Source organism: Alexandromys fortis, unplaced genomic scaffold (assembly GCF_014885135.2).
Source record: "Alexandromys fortis isolate MF-2015 unplaced genomic scaffold, M_Fortis_MF-2015_v1.1 scaffold_382, whole genome shotgun sequence".
In the NCBI taxonomy this organism is placed as follows: Eukaryota; Metazoa; Chordata; class Mammalia; order Rodentia; family Cricetidae; genus Alexandromys; species Alexandromys fortis.
Genome location: NW_026068256.1, coordinates 184,386 through 197,273, shown reverse-complemented (window position 1 = coordinate 197,273; position 12,888 = coordinate 184,386). Strand labels below are relative to the sequence as shown.

The window sequence follows — 12,888 nt, the reverse complement described above, 5'->3', positions numbered from 1 at the left end:
GTTTTTCCACCATGTGGTTTCTGGGAATTGAACTCAGAACCTCTGGAAAGACAGTGAGTGCTCTTAACCGCTGAGCCATCTCTCCAGCCCTCATATAGCTCATTAAAGAAATGTACTTTATGGCATACAGGAATATATGCAGATAGAGCACTCATATACACAAAACAAACAAATAAACAAGTCTTTAAGAGTTGTTGGAAAAGGAAAAACTTTGAATTCCCTTTGCATATTAAAATCTCCCTGAGCAAGGTTTGGTAAGCAACGCTGATGGACAGCGTGGCATTTATAAAGGAACAAGGCCTAACAGCCACTCCCAAACCCTGTGTCTGGCGAGATGGTTCTGTAAGACCTGCTGTAAGTTATGTCTGGAGGCTTGGATATCACACTGGTCTAACATCGGGACAGAGGTGACCAGGCCTGCATGCAGACCCAAGTTCAATCCCCAGGACCGGTTTACAAGGTACAGGAAGAGAAGGGACTCCACAGAGTTGTCCTTCAATGTCTGCAGGCACCACACCTCTGTGCATGCACACAAACATACACACACTCACATACACATAGACACATACACACATGCATGCATACAAATACACATACACACATGCACACAAACGCACACACACAAATACACATACACACTCACATACACATGCACACACATACACACAAACACATACACACACACGCACATTCACACACAGACATGCATACACACAAACACACACACATACAGACATACACGCACACAAATACATACACACTCATATACACACACGCACATTCACACAGACACACACGCGCACGCTCGTGCACACACACAGAACCCTGAGGGGAGCCATTTGTGGTAGAAGAGCACAGCATTTCCTTCAATCTGCTTGGTACCACTGTCACCTCTGTGAAACCTTCTGTGACTTCTTGTTCCCTTGCTAAAACCTCAACAGGAGTGAGTAGAATCTTTTTGCTCCTTGCCACTTAACCCAACGCCCAAGAAGGCTCACAGAATAACCTGTGAGCTTACGTCTTCCCTGGTGAAGTGGGAGCTCCTCCGTGGAGGGTTCCAGAGAACTAACTTTCTCTCAGTCAACCATTTCTGAACAGCTTGGCAGATCCTATTACTGTCTTTGTATTTCCAGAAGCTCGCTTAGGCAAATGTCTTAGCCCAGTGGCTGACATATCAGGGTCTAGCACTAGCAATCTACATTTTAAAATTTAAATTTAGAATTTATTTTATAGTTATGAGCGTTCACCCGCATGATCTGTACAGCACTTGTGTGAGTGGGTGTCAAATCTTCTGGAATAGGAACCACAGACCTCTGTGTTGCGAACAGGCCTGTCGGTGCTGGGAATCGAACCTGAGTCCTCTGGAAGAGCAGCCACCTCCAGAGACAGCAATCTAATTGAAGTTTATCTTTGCGCAGCAAGGAGTTTGAACTTACAGTCCAGTAACATTTTCTCAAAATGTCTGTCCACACTTTATATTACAAAGTTCATTTGACTAAGAATATATTTCGCTTTTATTTTTATTTACTAACTTTGTAAGGATACAGTTAAAATATCACGGGTGACCGTAAAGACCTGACAGCGGGTAGGTCCTCGGGTCTCAGCCCAGCCCTATTACACCTGATTGGACCAAAGTTGGGCCTGGTAGCGGCTCCGCACAGGCCCCGCCCCCAGGCGCCCAGGTCCCGCCCCAAGCCCCGCCCCCGCTCTCCATAGTTACGGCGCCCTGAGAGGTGGCGGCCATCTTGGCGGTGGAGCGATGAGCGGGTCGAACCCGAAGGCTGCGACGGCGGGGCCGGCACCTGGGCCCGGCGGGCTGGTGGCTGGCAAGGAGGAGAAGAAGAAGGCGGGAGGCGGCGTTCTGAACCGGCTGAAGGCGCGGCGGCAGGCGCCCCCACACTCGGCCGACGACGGCACCGGCGCTGCGGTCACGGAGCAGGAGCTGCTGGCGCTGGACACCATCCGCCCTGAGCACGTCCTGCGCCTCAACCGGGTCACCGAGAGTGAGTGGCGGGCGTGCCGACCGCGCCCTCCGTGGGCGCCGGGCCGGAGCCGTGGCAGGCCGGGCCGTGTGGCGGCGCTGGGGACCGCGCTTCTGTCGGCCTCTCTCCCAGACACGGCGGGCAAGGGCTTCAGAGTCCAGCCGCATCTGGGCCTGGCCCCTGTCCTCCCGGGACCCCAGCCCTTAGCCAGCCGGGTTCCTGTCCGCCCTGCTCACCCGTCCTCAGCTTCCGCAGTCCCCGGGGCCTGAGCCCCTACCTGCCGACTCCGCCTTTCCCCGGGCTCGGGCTGGGCTCCGGCTCCTGACAGCCCCTCCCCCACTCGGCCGGGCTGTGGTCCCCTCGGGTTGGGAGCCCAGCGGTGCCCCTTTGTGTACAGGTGGGCTGGTGCTTCCTTCCGTCAAACACGTGGCCGTCGCATTCTGGCAGACTTAAAAAGCTGTGCCACCAAAAAAAAAAAAAGAAGTTTAAAGTTTCAGTGTATGTACAAGCTGGAATGCGGATCTTGCACTTGACATTTTTTCCTAGTGAATTTACATGTGTCAGGGTTTCAGAAATGTGATTTTTTTTTTTTGTACCGTCTTTTTAGCGGTGTAAGGAAGGGTGGGAAGAAATACGTGTCAGTTCCCTGATGATCTCTGTCTTTTGGAAACTGCCCGGGCCTGACACCGTTTTCTTTCCTTGCTATTATTTTACCCCAGGAGTTTGCAGTCACCTGGTTAGCTTTGACTTGTCCTCCTTACCCCACCCCCCACTCCCACCCCTTCTTAACCCCTCTTCCCTGAGGCACGCCAGAGTGTCCAGGATCTCTTCACTCAGCCCCGGGGCTGTGAGGTGTATGTTGTCCAGCTTGGTGGTAATAGCTCTGGCGACTGGGAAAAGGGGGTTTGAGGGAAAGTGGCTACTACTGGTTCAGCCTGTGCACAAGGAAACCCGCTTCTCCTAAAATAGTTTTGACTGGATTTTGTATGTTTTGATGGCCCAGTTTCCCAACACCGGGTTGGGACTCTTGTTTGCCTGTCTGAATGCAGCTGTAGATAGTTGGAACAGTGAAAAGCTGTCTCCGTTCTCGGTTTTCATTTGAGGATTTGAAAGTACAGAACTGGTTAGCACCAGACCCTAACATCCTGTTGGCCTTGAGGGCTTCTGACATCAAGGGTGAGTTAGCACGCCAAGTGCTTGGCCCAGTAGACTTGCTAACAGCACTCAGGCCTCCACTGACAGAGCTTAGTGACCTGTGGGTTTTGTCACTCTGTAATTCTTCTGTTCTGTTTGTTATCTATTGAGCGCCTCCTAAAGACTCAGAACCCACGCCACAGTGGAGTTACGATAGCTCCCAAGTTTGCTATCTCACTACCCGCTTGTCAAGCATGAAGCAGCTACACAGACAAGCATGCTCAGATAGTGCAAGCTGGAGAAGATGCCGTGGGGATCATCAGACAAGGCAACAGCATTCTGTGATGTGCAGTTTTGACTAGCTGGTCGGGTTGTTGTTGGTGCTGGTTTGGCATTTTCTCCTGCTGCCCTGAGAATGTATGCATGCTTTAGTGAAGCCACAAACTAAGCATGACTTTAACCTTTTAAATGCTTGAAGTAGATGTTAACTCTTGTTACATGTGATTATCAAACTTGGCTTCCATGTGTACCAATAGTTTGTAGTGTTGCTCATTCAGTTCCTGTCCATAGGCCTTTGGGTTACAGTGAGAGTTGAATAGTTAAGTCACACTGTATGGCTGAGTATTTGTAACCTGGCCTTTTCCAGAAAAGTTTGTTGATCTGTTTTCTGATACAGGTGGCAAACCACCCCTGTATTACTTATTAGTTAGTATATGTTAAATGTTTTTTTAATAATCTTTTTTCTTTGGCAACTTCATACATGTATATGATGTGTCTCTCAGCCATCTCGCTCTACCTCTTCCCGTTTCGTTCTTCAAGTTTCTAATTTTGATAATACAAGAGAATGTTTGGCGGGGGGACTGGTTAAGAGTACTGATTGCTCACCCGAGGCCCTGGGCTTAATTACCAGCACCCACATGATGGCTCACAACTGCATATAACTCCAGTCCTAGGCCATCTTCTGGCCTCTGCAGACACTGTGTCCATCTGATACACCCATACACATTGTGGTGGTTTGAATAAGAATGGCTTCCATAGGCTCATGTATTTGAATGCTTCATCACTAGGGAGTGGCGCTGTTTGAAGGATTAGAAGAATTGGGAGGGGTGGTCTTGTTGGCAGAAGCGGGTCACTGGGGTGGTCCAGCATTTCTCTGTGTGCTGCCCACACATCAGGATGTAGCGCTCAGCTATTGCTCTGGTGCCAGGGTGCTGCCATGCTCCCACTGTGGAGGGAGCTAAGCCTCTGAAACTGTAAGCCAGCTCCTGGATAAATAAATGATTGTTTTCATTAGAGTTGGCTTGGTCATGGTGTCTCTTCACAGCAATAGAACTAAGACACATAAGTAAGAATAAAAGTTAAACAAATTTTAAAAGAGAGTGTATGGACATTGAGAGATAGATGGCTTAGTGGTTGAGAGCTCTTAACCAGGGGACTTGGGCTTAGTTCCCTATGCATTTGGCATTTTACAGCTGCCTGTAACTATGATTACAGGGGATCTGGCGCCCTCCTCTGACCTCTCCCAACACTGCACAGTTGTGGTGCTTACATCATACATAGAAAATAAAAATAAATCTTGAAAAATAAAAAGCAAAAAGAGAATGTTTGGGGGAACATTCTCAGTGAATTACATCAGAGAAGAAAGAACATATTTGCTTCACAACCAGGGAATGAAATGGATATTGGAAGATCACTTAATAGCATTGTCTCTCCTTTTCAGATTACCTATGCAAACCTGAAGACAATGTCTACAGTATTGACTTTACCCGCTTCAAAATTCGAGATCTGGAGACAGGGACGGTGCTCTTTGAGATTGCCAAGCCTTGCATCTCAGGTAGGCCTGGGTATTGTGGGCGTTGCCCACCTGGGGAAGGGAAGGTCTTTAGAAAGGCCAGTGTTTGTGTGCCAACACATGTGTTCTGGACCCCACTGTTTCCTCTTTCCATGACTGAGATCACTTCCTGTGGCCTCTCCTGCCTGTTGCAATAGTTTGGAACTTTGTTAAAAGGCTGATTTTTTTTTGTTGTTGTTTTAATTTTTATTTATTTTTGGTATGTCTTTATAAGTGTGTGGCTACATGTGTCAGTATATATACATGGAGGTCAGAGAATAACTTTTCTCTGTCTTCACAATTATGGGGTTCCAGGAGTTGGATTCAGGGTGCCAGATTTGCATGGCAAGCTCCTTTACACCTGAGCTATTTGACTGGCCAGTTTTTGTTTTTGAGGACACGTTCATATGTAGCCCAGGTTGGCCCAGAACTTGTTCTGTAGCTGAGGGTACCTTGAACTCCTGACATGCACCCTCCCAGTGTGTACTAGGGATACAGGCTCATGTCATTACAGCCAGTACAGGAAGCTGACATTTATAGTGTGGTGGCACTGTCCAGTTTCTTCAGTACATTGCCTTGTCATGACACTCTGAGTGGCTCAATCACTTTTTACCAAGACCCAGAATTTACACGTCCATCCATAAGATCCTTGTTGAGTGATTCACACTGCCTGCAGCGGCAGAATCAATCCCTGCAGCCAGATGGCACTGAGGAGAGCCCCTCTCCCGAGTCTTGCAGCCTTACTCAGGAGCTCGCTTGCCTTTAATAGTGCTTTAGACTCCCTACCAAGTCCTAGCTTAGCAGTTTTGGGGCTTTTTGTTTTGTTTTCAAGACAGCTTTGCTCTGTATAACAGCCCTGGCTGTCTTGCAACTTGCTTTGTAGACCAAGCTGACCTCAAACTCACGGAGATCCACCTGCCTCTGCCTCCCAAGTGCTGGAATTAAAGGCGAGTGCCACCATCACCTGGCCTCTGGCTTAGCAGTTTTGTTCTGTTTTTCATTTTTCTTCTAAAGGTTTAAAAAGAACTTATGTGGGGGGGGGCTGGAGAGATGGCTTAGAGGTTAAAAGCATTGCCTGCTCTTCCAAAGGTCCTGAGTTCAATTCCCAGCAACCACAAGGTGGCTCACAACCATCTGTAATGAGGTCTGGTGCCCTCTTCTGGCCTGCAGTCATACACACAGACAGAATATTGTATACATAATAAATAAATAAATATTTTAAAAAAAAAAGAACTTAGGTGTGTGTCCTTGGGGGTTTGTGCGCATGAGTACAGTTCCTCTGGAGGTCAGAAGAGGGTGTTGGAGCCCCTGGAACTGTAGTTTCATGCAGCAGTGAGCTACAGACAGAGTTGCTGGGAGCTGAACTTGAGTCCTCTGCAAGAACACTAACTGCTGAGCCAGCTTGCCAGCACAGTGGTGATTTTGTTTGTTTGTTTTTGCTTTGTTTTGTTTTTTAAAATAAAAGATTATTCTTAAGTATACAACAGACTCCAAGATAGCATTTCTCTCTGGCTATGGGTAACAAAAGATGAGTCCAAGAACCCAGCGACCATGCTCTTTGGTGCGAGAACCGCTTTTTTTACTTTTGCTCTGTGTGTTTTTATTGTTTGGTTTTGTTTTGAGACATAATCTCATGTAGCTAGAGCTAGCCTCAAATTCACTATTTAAGTGAAGACGGCCTTGAGCTGTCCTTCTGCACCTCTGCGTCTCAGCGCCGAGATTGTAGTAGAGGCTTCTGTTCTGGCTTAGTTTTTATTGTTTCCGTGTGTGTGAGAATGGTGTGTGTGTGCGTGTGTGCACGTGTGTGAGAATGGTGTGTGTGTGTGTGTGAGAGAGAGAGAGAGAGAGAGAGAGGGAGAGAGAGAGAATGGTGTGCGCGCGCGTGTGGTGGACAGAAATAAATAGGTCAGAGGACAGTTATGAGAACTGGTTCACTCCTCCCACCGTGTGGGTCACAGGGCTGGAACTCAGGTCTCCAAATACTGGCTGAGCAGACATCTCCTTGACCCCTCTCCTGTGATCTCTAATGAAACTTATTTTGCAAAGTTCTCATTTGATTTGCTCCTCAGCATAAACCTGCAGCTCTAGGAAGGTAGGCCTTGGGATCTAAGAGAAATCAAGAAAACTTTCCCGAGCTGGGGCTGTCTCTCAGGAGCAGAGTACTTGGTCAGCGGAAGGCCCCAGCTTCAGGTCTCCAGCACTGAGACAGACAGACAGACAGACTGTTCTAACAAAGTCTTAGGTTGATTTCTGAGCCCTGGCTCAGCCTTGCCTTGTGTTTCTGCCATCATAATCCAGTCCTGACTGAGGTACTGAAGCCTCCGAAAACCTGCAGCAGGTGCTGCAAGGTGTCTGGTCTCCATCCTTCCCAGCTCTGCTTTTAAGGCACCTGCTTGACTCCAGACACACCCACGCCAGAGTAGTGCCCTCCTGCAAGGCGTTTTCTGAAGAGTTGGAATCATACCAGTGGATCCAGGTCATTAGCCTCTAGGTATAAGCCCCAAATCAGGGTAGGCCAGTGCTCCGGGGATGTCACAGGCAGAGACATTTGGTGCTAAAGAAGCCCATGGTCGCAGACAGTAGAAAATTCCCTCTGTGTTTATATGACCACAGTTAAGATCTTTCCTCTGGACTCAACAGTAGGTGAGAGCAGAGGCAAGCTTGACCCCATGCCAGTCCACATGTTGTTCCTGGTCAACTGCTTCCACCCTTTTCTAGGCAGGCAGAGAACTGGACCTGGAGTGACCTAGAATAGACAGGGTATAGGTTGGTGTCTATTGAAATCACAGTTACTTCCAGTGCCTGCCTTTCACAAGTGTTTGTATTGTTTGAAAGGACATGGGGACCTGTTAAACCTCTGTGACCTTACTCTCCTGGTTAGTGGTAAAAGAAGACCTGGTCAATATGATAGGGTTACAGCAGAGCCTCTGTGTCCAGCTGGATTTCTGGTTTTACCCCAGGATATACCCACTCCTCAATGATGTAAACAAGTAGCATTGTTTAAGAGCAGGCTCACGGCCAGGCAGTGGTGGCGCACACCTTTAGTCCTAGCACTTGGGAGGCAGAGGCAGGCGGATCTCTGTGAGTTCGAGGCCAGCCTGGTCTACAAAGTGAATTCCAGGACAGGCTTCAAAGTTACACAGAGAAATCCTGTCTAGAAACCTCCTTTCCCCCAAAAAAGAACAGGCTGCGGCAGGTGGAGCACTCAGAACTTGCTGCCTTTGTTAACTACATTAGGCACAACAGCCTTTTGGACTCATTCCCTTGTCCATGAAATAGAAACAAGTGGCTTCACCCTGCAGGGCCCCTGTGAGGCCTGGTACGGTTGGTGTGTGGCAGAAGGGCTGTGGTAGCTGGTGTGCAGTTGTGCCGTGTGTATGGTGGATGCTAAGGCAAGGCCCTGTGTTCTTTCAGAGCAAGAGCAGGATGCCGAGGAGGAGAGTGTCGACGTGGATATCAGTGTTGGGCGTTTTGTTCGCTATCAGTTCACACCAGCCTTTCTCCGCCTCCGGACAGTTGGTGCCACGTGAGTGCTGTTATTTTATGAGGGCAGAACGTTGTGCTTGTTCTGGGGAGGAATGTGCTCAGTGGGCTTGAGTTGGCTTCAGAGGAAGGAGGAAGCGAAGTCAGGCTAATAGCGATTTGTTTTACAGGGTAGAGTTTACAGTGGGGGACAGACCTGTGTCAAACTTCCGGATGATTGAACGGCACTACTTCCGGGAGCGTTTGCTGAAAAACTTTGACTTTGATTTTGGCTTCTGCATCCCCAGCAGTAGAAACACATGTGAACACATCTATGAGTTCCCGCAGCTCTCTGAGGATGTCAGTATGTATCTTTCACTCTGTTGAGTGCTGGAGACTGAGTCTGCCAGGAGAGAGCCTTGAGACCCATCTGGTCCAACGTCCTCCTTTGCAGGGGAGGAAAGTGGTGGCTTGGTGTCATTTGACCTCACTCTTGTGTTTCCTGCTCTGACTGCTCCTGTGGGACTCAGGCCCTCCGGGCCCTGAGTAGATAGGACAGCCACTTGCCTTTCGGCGCTGATGCAGTATGACCTTTTCCCTCAAAGTCTCCGTCCTTAAAGACCGCATACTCTGGGGTGGCCACTCTACTCGCACAGCAACACTACCAGAGAAGAGTTTGCTGAGATATGGGCGGGGCTTTGTAACATCTCACTCTGGCTTGAGTGGCCTAGACTATGCAGATTCTTGCAAGGATAGATTAATCTGTGAAGCCAAATAGACCAAAGAGTTAAATCAGAGCCGACAAGAGGCAACTATAATTGCAATCAGAGCCCTCTCCAGAGAGCAGCCTCCCCAGTATTCCTCTGGATGCATACCTTTGACTTTCAGGGTCCTAGAAGAAGTAGGAGGGCTTGAGAGATAAATAAGAGCACTGGCTACTCTTCCAGAGGCCCAGTACCTACAAGGCGGCAGCTCACTAGTCTCTTTAATGCCAGTTCCAGGCATCTGGTGCTCTCTTCTGGCCTCTGAAAGTATAGCACCCATGTGGTACATATATGAAGCCAAAACAATACACATAAAATAAATAAATTTTAAAAATTAAAAAAAAAAGTAGTTTGGGCATGGTGACGCTTCCCCTTACCCCCAGCACTTGGGATGACAGAAGCAGGGTAGATCTCTGAGTTCAAGGCCAGATAATCGGCACAGTGTGATCCTGTCTCCACAAACAAAAGAACCCAGAGAAGCCAGTATAGAGAGGCCCGACCAGGGCTTTCTACTGGAACGTCTAGAGGTGGGCAGCAGGCCAGAGCACCAAGGGATACTGGCAGGAAGACTCAGGCTAGGGATGCTAAAGAGTTGATGCATCCTGTATTGAAGTGGACCTCGGGTTCCATCAGGAGCCCTCTTGTCTCCCTGGCTTCATTTGTTTACCTCATTATCTTCACAGAACAGTCAAACTTTCCAAAGTGCTGGTTTGTCAATTTTGGAGGGATGCTGAGTTTTTTATACCTAGTTGCGGGACACATTCACATGCTCTGCTTCTTCTTCCCTTTCCCGACTTGCAGTTCGTCTGATGATCGAAAACCCATATGAGACGCGCTCGGACAGCTTCTACTTTGTCGACAACAAGCTGATAATGCACAACAAGGCTGACTATGCCTATAACGGAGGCCAGTAACCGCCACCAGTGGACAGGGAAGGTCCTTTGCTGCCACCACGAGGCATATGGGGGAATTGCAGCTACTGCTTGTCAACACCCTTTGAACCTGGTCCAGGAAGCTGCAACTGGGGTGGTGGCTTGTGCTCCAAGGAAGTGCCGGCCAGCAGTTTCTTGTATGTTTTCCCCTGCCCCCTAGTTTGCAGAGGTATTATAGTGAAGTAAAAGATTAGGATAAGGTTCCTGGGATCCAGATAAAAGTGTTTATTTCTGTGTAGTCTTCGCTATGCACTGGTTGTCCCGACAAGCCCGACTATCTAGGCACAGCTGTGTTAGTGAGAAGGCTTAGGCTGAGCCAACCTGCAGCTTCCTGGGTGCTGTGGGCAGCTGAAAGAGCTTGTTTCCTCCTCCCACGGTATTGCATTGGAGCAGTCTGCCCTCAGCCTACACAGTCTGAAGCTGACTGGAAGAGACTTATAGCGAGGGAGGGCAGAGACCAGGGCTGAGGCACTGGGTTGGAGGTGATGCCAGACTGAAAGACAAGGTTTTGAGGATACTACTTACCTGCCTTGAGGGACCCACAGCCAGTCCTGGGGGAGACCATGGTGGTGCCTGCCTTTCCTTACTCTGGAGGCCGGCCACATGAGCCTGCTCTGCCCCCTGGCCATGACTTTTCCTGCAGCAGACCACGTCAGTTTTGTTCACGGAACGTAGTGTCTCTTGATGTCAGTGCAGGGTGGTCGTGCTCTGGGCTCTTTGTTCTCAGACTTCTTTGGGGAGTTCTTACACAGTGTTGGTGTGCTAGCACCTGCGATACGGGTGGATCTCTGCTAACATGGATTGGCTCCCAGGCTAAGCTGGCTCACGGTGGGAAAGGCTTAGTTGCAGCCCGGCTGGTGCTTTAGAGAAACATTACTGCTTAGGAGTGTTTTCTTGCCTGCCTTTCTACTGAAGTTGTTCTGGAACCATCTGGCGGATGGTCTTACGTAGTGCGAATTCTGATGCCTGCTTCAGGCTGCTGGGTGTCTGAGTATTGGAAAGGGCAGCGTAGGCTGAGGCTGCCTGCCAGAGCACTGTGTCCTTAGCTTCCTGCACTTGTCATAGGCCTAAGGTGACCTCAGATCCTTTCTGACTCGCACCTCTTTGGCTCCCCAGGTTGGAGCTTTAGGACTGTGCTGTGGCTCAGGTCCATAGCGTTGGTGGAAGTGTCAGTAGTAAGGAGCAGAGGTACAGAAGTGTCCCTGAGCTATGACATCACCTGTGATGAGAGCAGGCTCCCAGAGTGCTCTCTGAGAAAAGGGCACACTTTGCCCTTGTGTCTCTGTGTTTGGCTTCTAGAGCATTAGTAGCCTTGGATTTTGGTCCTGTGTTCTACATCTGGCCAGCAACTAACATGCCATATGCTGGAAGTTTCCAGAATGAGGAAGTCTGTTTACCCTCCATGCTGCACTGGGTTCACCCCCTGAGACGGGAAAGCCCGGGTGCCCTCTGGGCGGGCACCTCCTACCATTCTAGAATCTCAGAGCTGGAATCCTCCAGATCCAGGTGCCTTAGTGCCTCTGCCCATGCACTGCAGGGGAGCTGCTGTCCATCTTTCTCTCCTACCCGCATGCAGACACGAGCGGTCTCTGTACCTTTCCCTAGGTGTCCCCTCTGATGCTCTTGGCAAGGTTCCTCCTGGCTCTGTTACAGTCTGATGAGGAGAGATTTGGTTTCCAGTATTTAAATAAATACTACCTAGGATGAGCTTCTTGGAGCTGCATGGTGTTTGCTCAGTGGAGCCCAGCCTGGGCTGTTCCTGTATTCTGGCATACTGTTTCTTGCCTGCAGTTCTTGCTTTTGCTTGGAGGGCCCCAGAGGATGGAGGAGCCGGGCATACTGGCTTGAACAGGACTGCATCCCCCTTCCAGTTAGTCCTGGTCACATTGAAGACCACGCTGAGGCCAGGGCTTGGTCGTTGTTGGCAGGATGAACTGGTCCTCCATTGCTGCTGAAGGCCAGTGGTCTGTGTCTGGCTTCTTAGGGAAGTGTCTTGCTGTTTTCAATGAGTTCGAAATTCTGCCTTTTGTATGTGACCTATGTGAACTGGAATTCATACTTTGTAGTAATGCGCAGAAGCCGAGTCAGAAGTCATGTTGTTCAGGAATCCAACCATCCATAGTGGTTCCTGGGATGCAGCAGGAGAGAAACAGGACTCCAGTGTGAGGAGGCCGTGTCCTGTGTCAAGAGCGGAAGTCTGAGCAGAAGGCTTCTCCTAGGAGGACCTCACCACAGTAACCAGGCAGAACACTTCCTTTCTGCTATGAGGCAGGACATTGCTTGTTCTACGTCCCTGTCCTCTGCTTTGGGGCTAATCTGCCCTCGATCTGCTTTTATTTTGTTCTAAACCATAAGCATAGGAGTAAAGATGGCCAGTACCTGAGACTGAGATCAACTGTTGTCTCCAGTTAGCTCCGCGCTGTCTTGCACAGACTTTCTGAAGCTTCTCCAGGCCTTGGGTATTTCCTGTTACAGCATCTGGGACTGACCATAGACTCAGATTCTGAAAATGTCCACATTCCATGTCCAGAGCATCATAGCCACAGGGAGTGGGGTGGGGAGAGGTGCCCCCCACCTTGTTTCACAGAGGATCATGTGATGTCATCAAAGTTGTGAAAATCTGTTTTCCCTGTAAATCTATTTCTCACAGAATGTGAGAAACACCTCTGTCCTCCTTCCCCTTCACCCAAGATCCTCATTCCAGAACAAACCAAGTGACTTTATTTGTATAAGATGTTATTTTACCATAAGAGACAGTAATAAAGATTTTCACAATATGTCTG

General features: G+C 49.2%; 1 protein-coding gene across 1 annotated transcript; it reads left to right on the top strand.

The window, feature by feature from the left end:
• Window positions 1-1,718: 1,718 nt before the first annotated feature.
• On the top strand, window positions 1,719-12,882 carry Unc119b (unc-119 lipid binding chaperone B). Its single transcript, XM_050131560.1, has 5 exons — window positions 1,719-2,003; window positions 4,837-4,950; window positions 8,362-8,473; window positions 8,601-8,773; window positions 9,975-12,882. The coding sequence occupies exons 1-5, from the start codon at window positions 1,760-1,762 to the stop codon at window positions 10,085-10,087; spliced, it is 756 nt and encodes a 251-aa protein (XP_049987517.1). The 5' UTR covers window positions 1,719-1,759; the 3' UTR covers window positions 10,088-12,882.
• The last annotated feature ends 6 nt before the right edge of the window (window positions 12,883-12,888 follow it).

Excerpts from the sequence above, each read along its gene's own strand:
- Unc119b (XM_050131560.1), top strand. The coding sequence starts at position 1,760 with ATGAGCGGGTCGAACCCGAAGGCTGCGACGGCGGGGCCGGCACCTGGG. Across the intron at positions 2,004-4,836 it reads CCTCAACCGGGTCACCGAGA|ATTACCTATGCAAACCTGAA; the intron begins GTGAGTGGCGGG and ends TCTCCTTTTCAG. Across the intron at positions 4,951-8,361 it reads TGCCAAGCCTTGCATCTCAG|AGCAAGAGCAGGATGCCGAG; the intron begins GTAGGCCTGGGT and ends GTGTTCTTTCAG.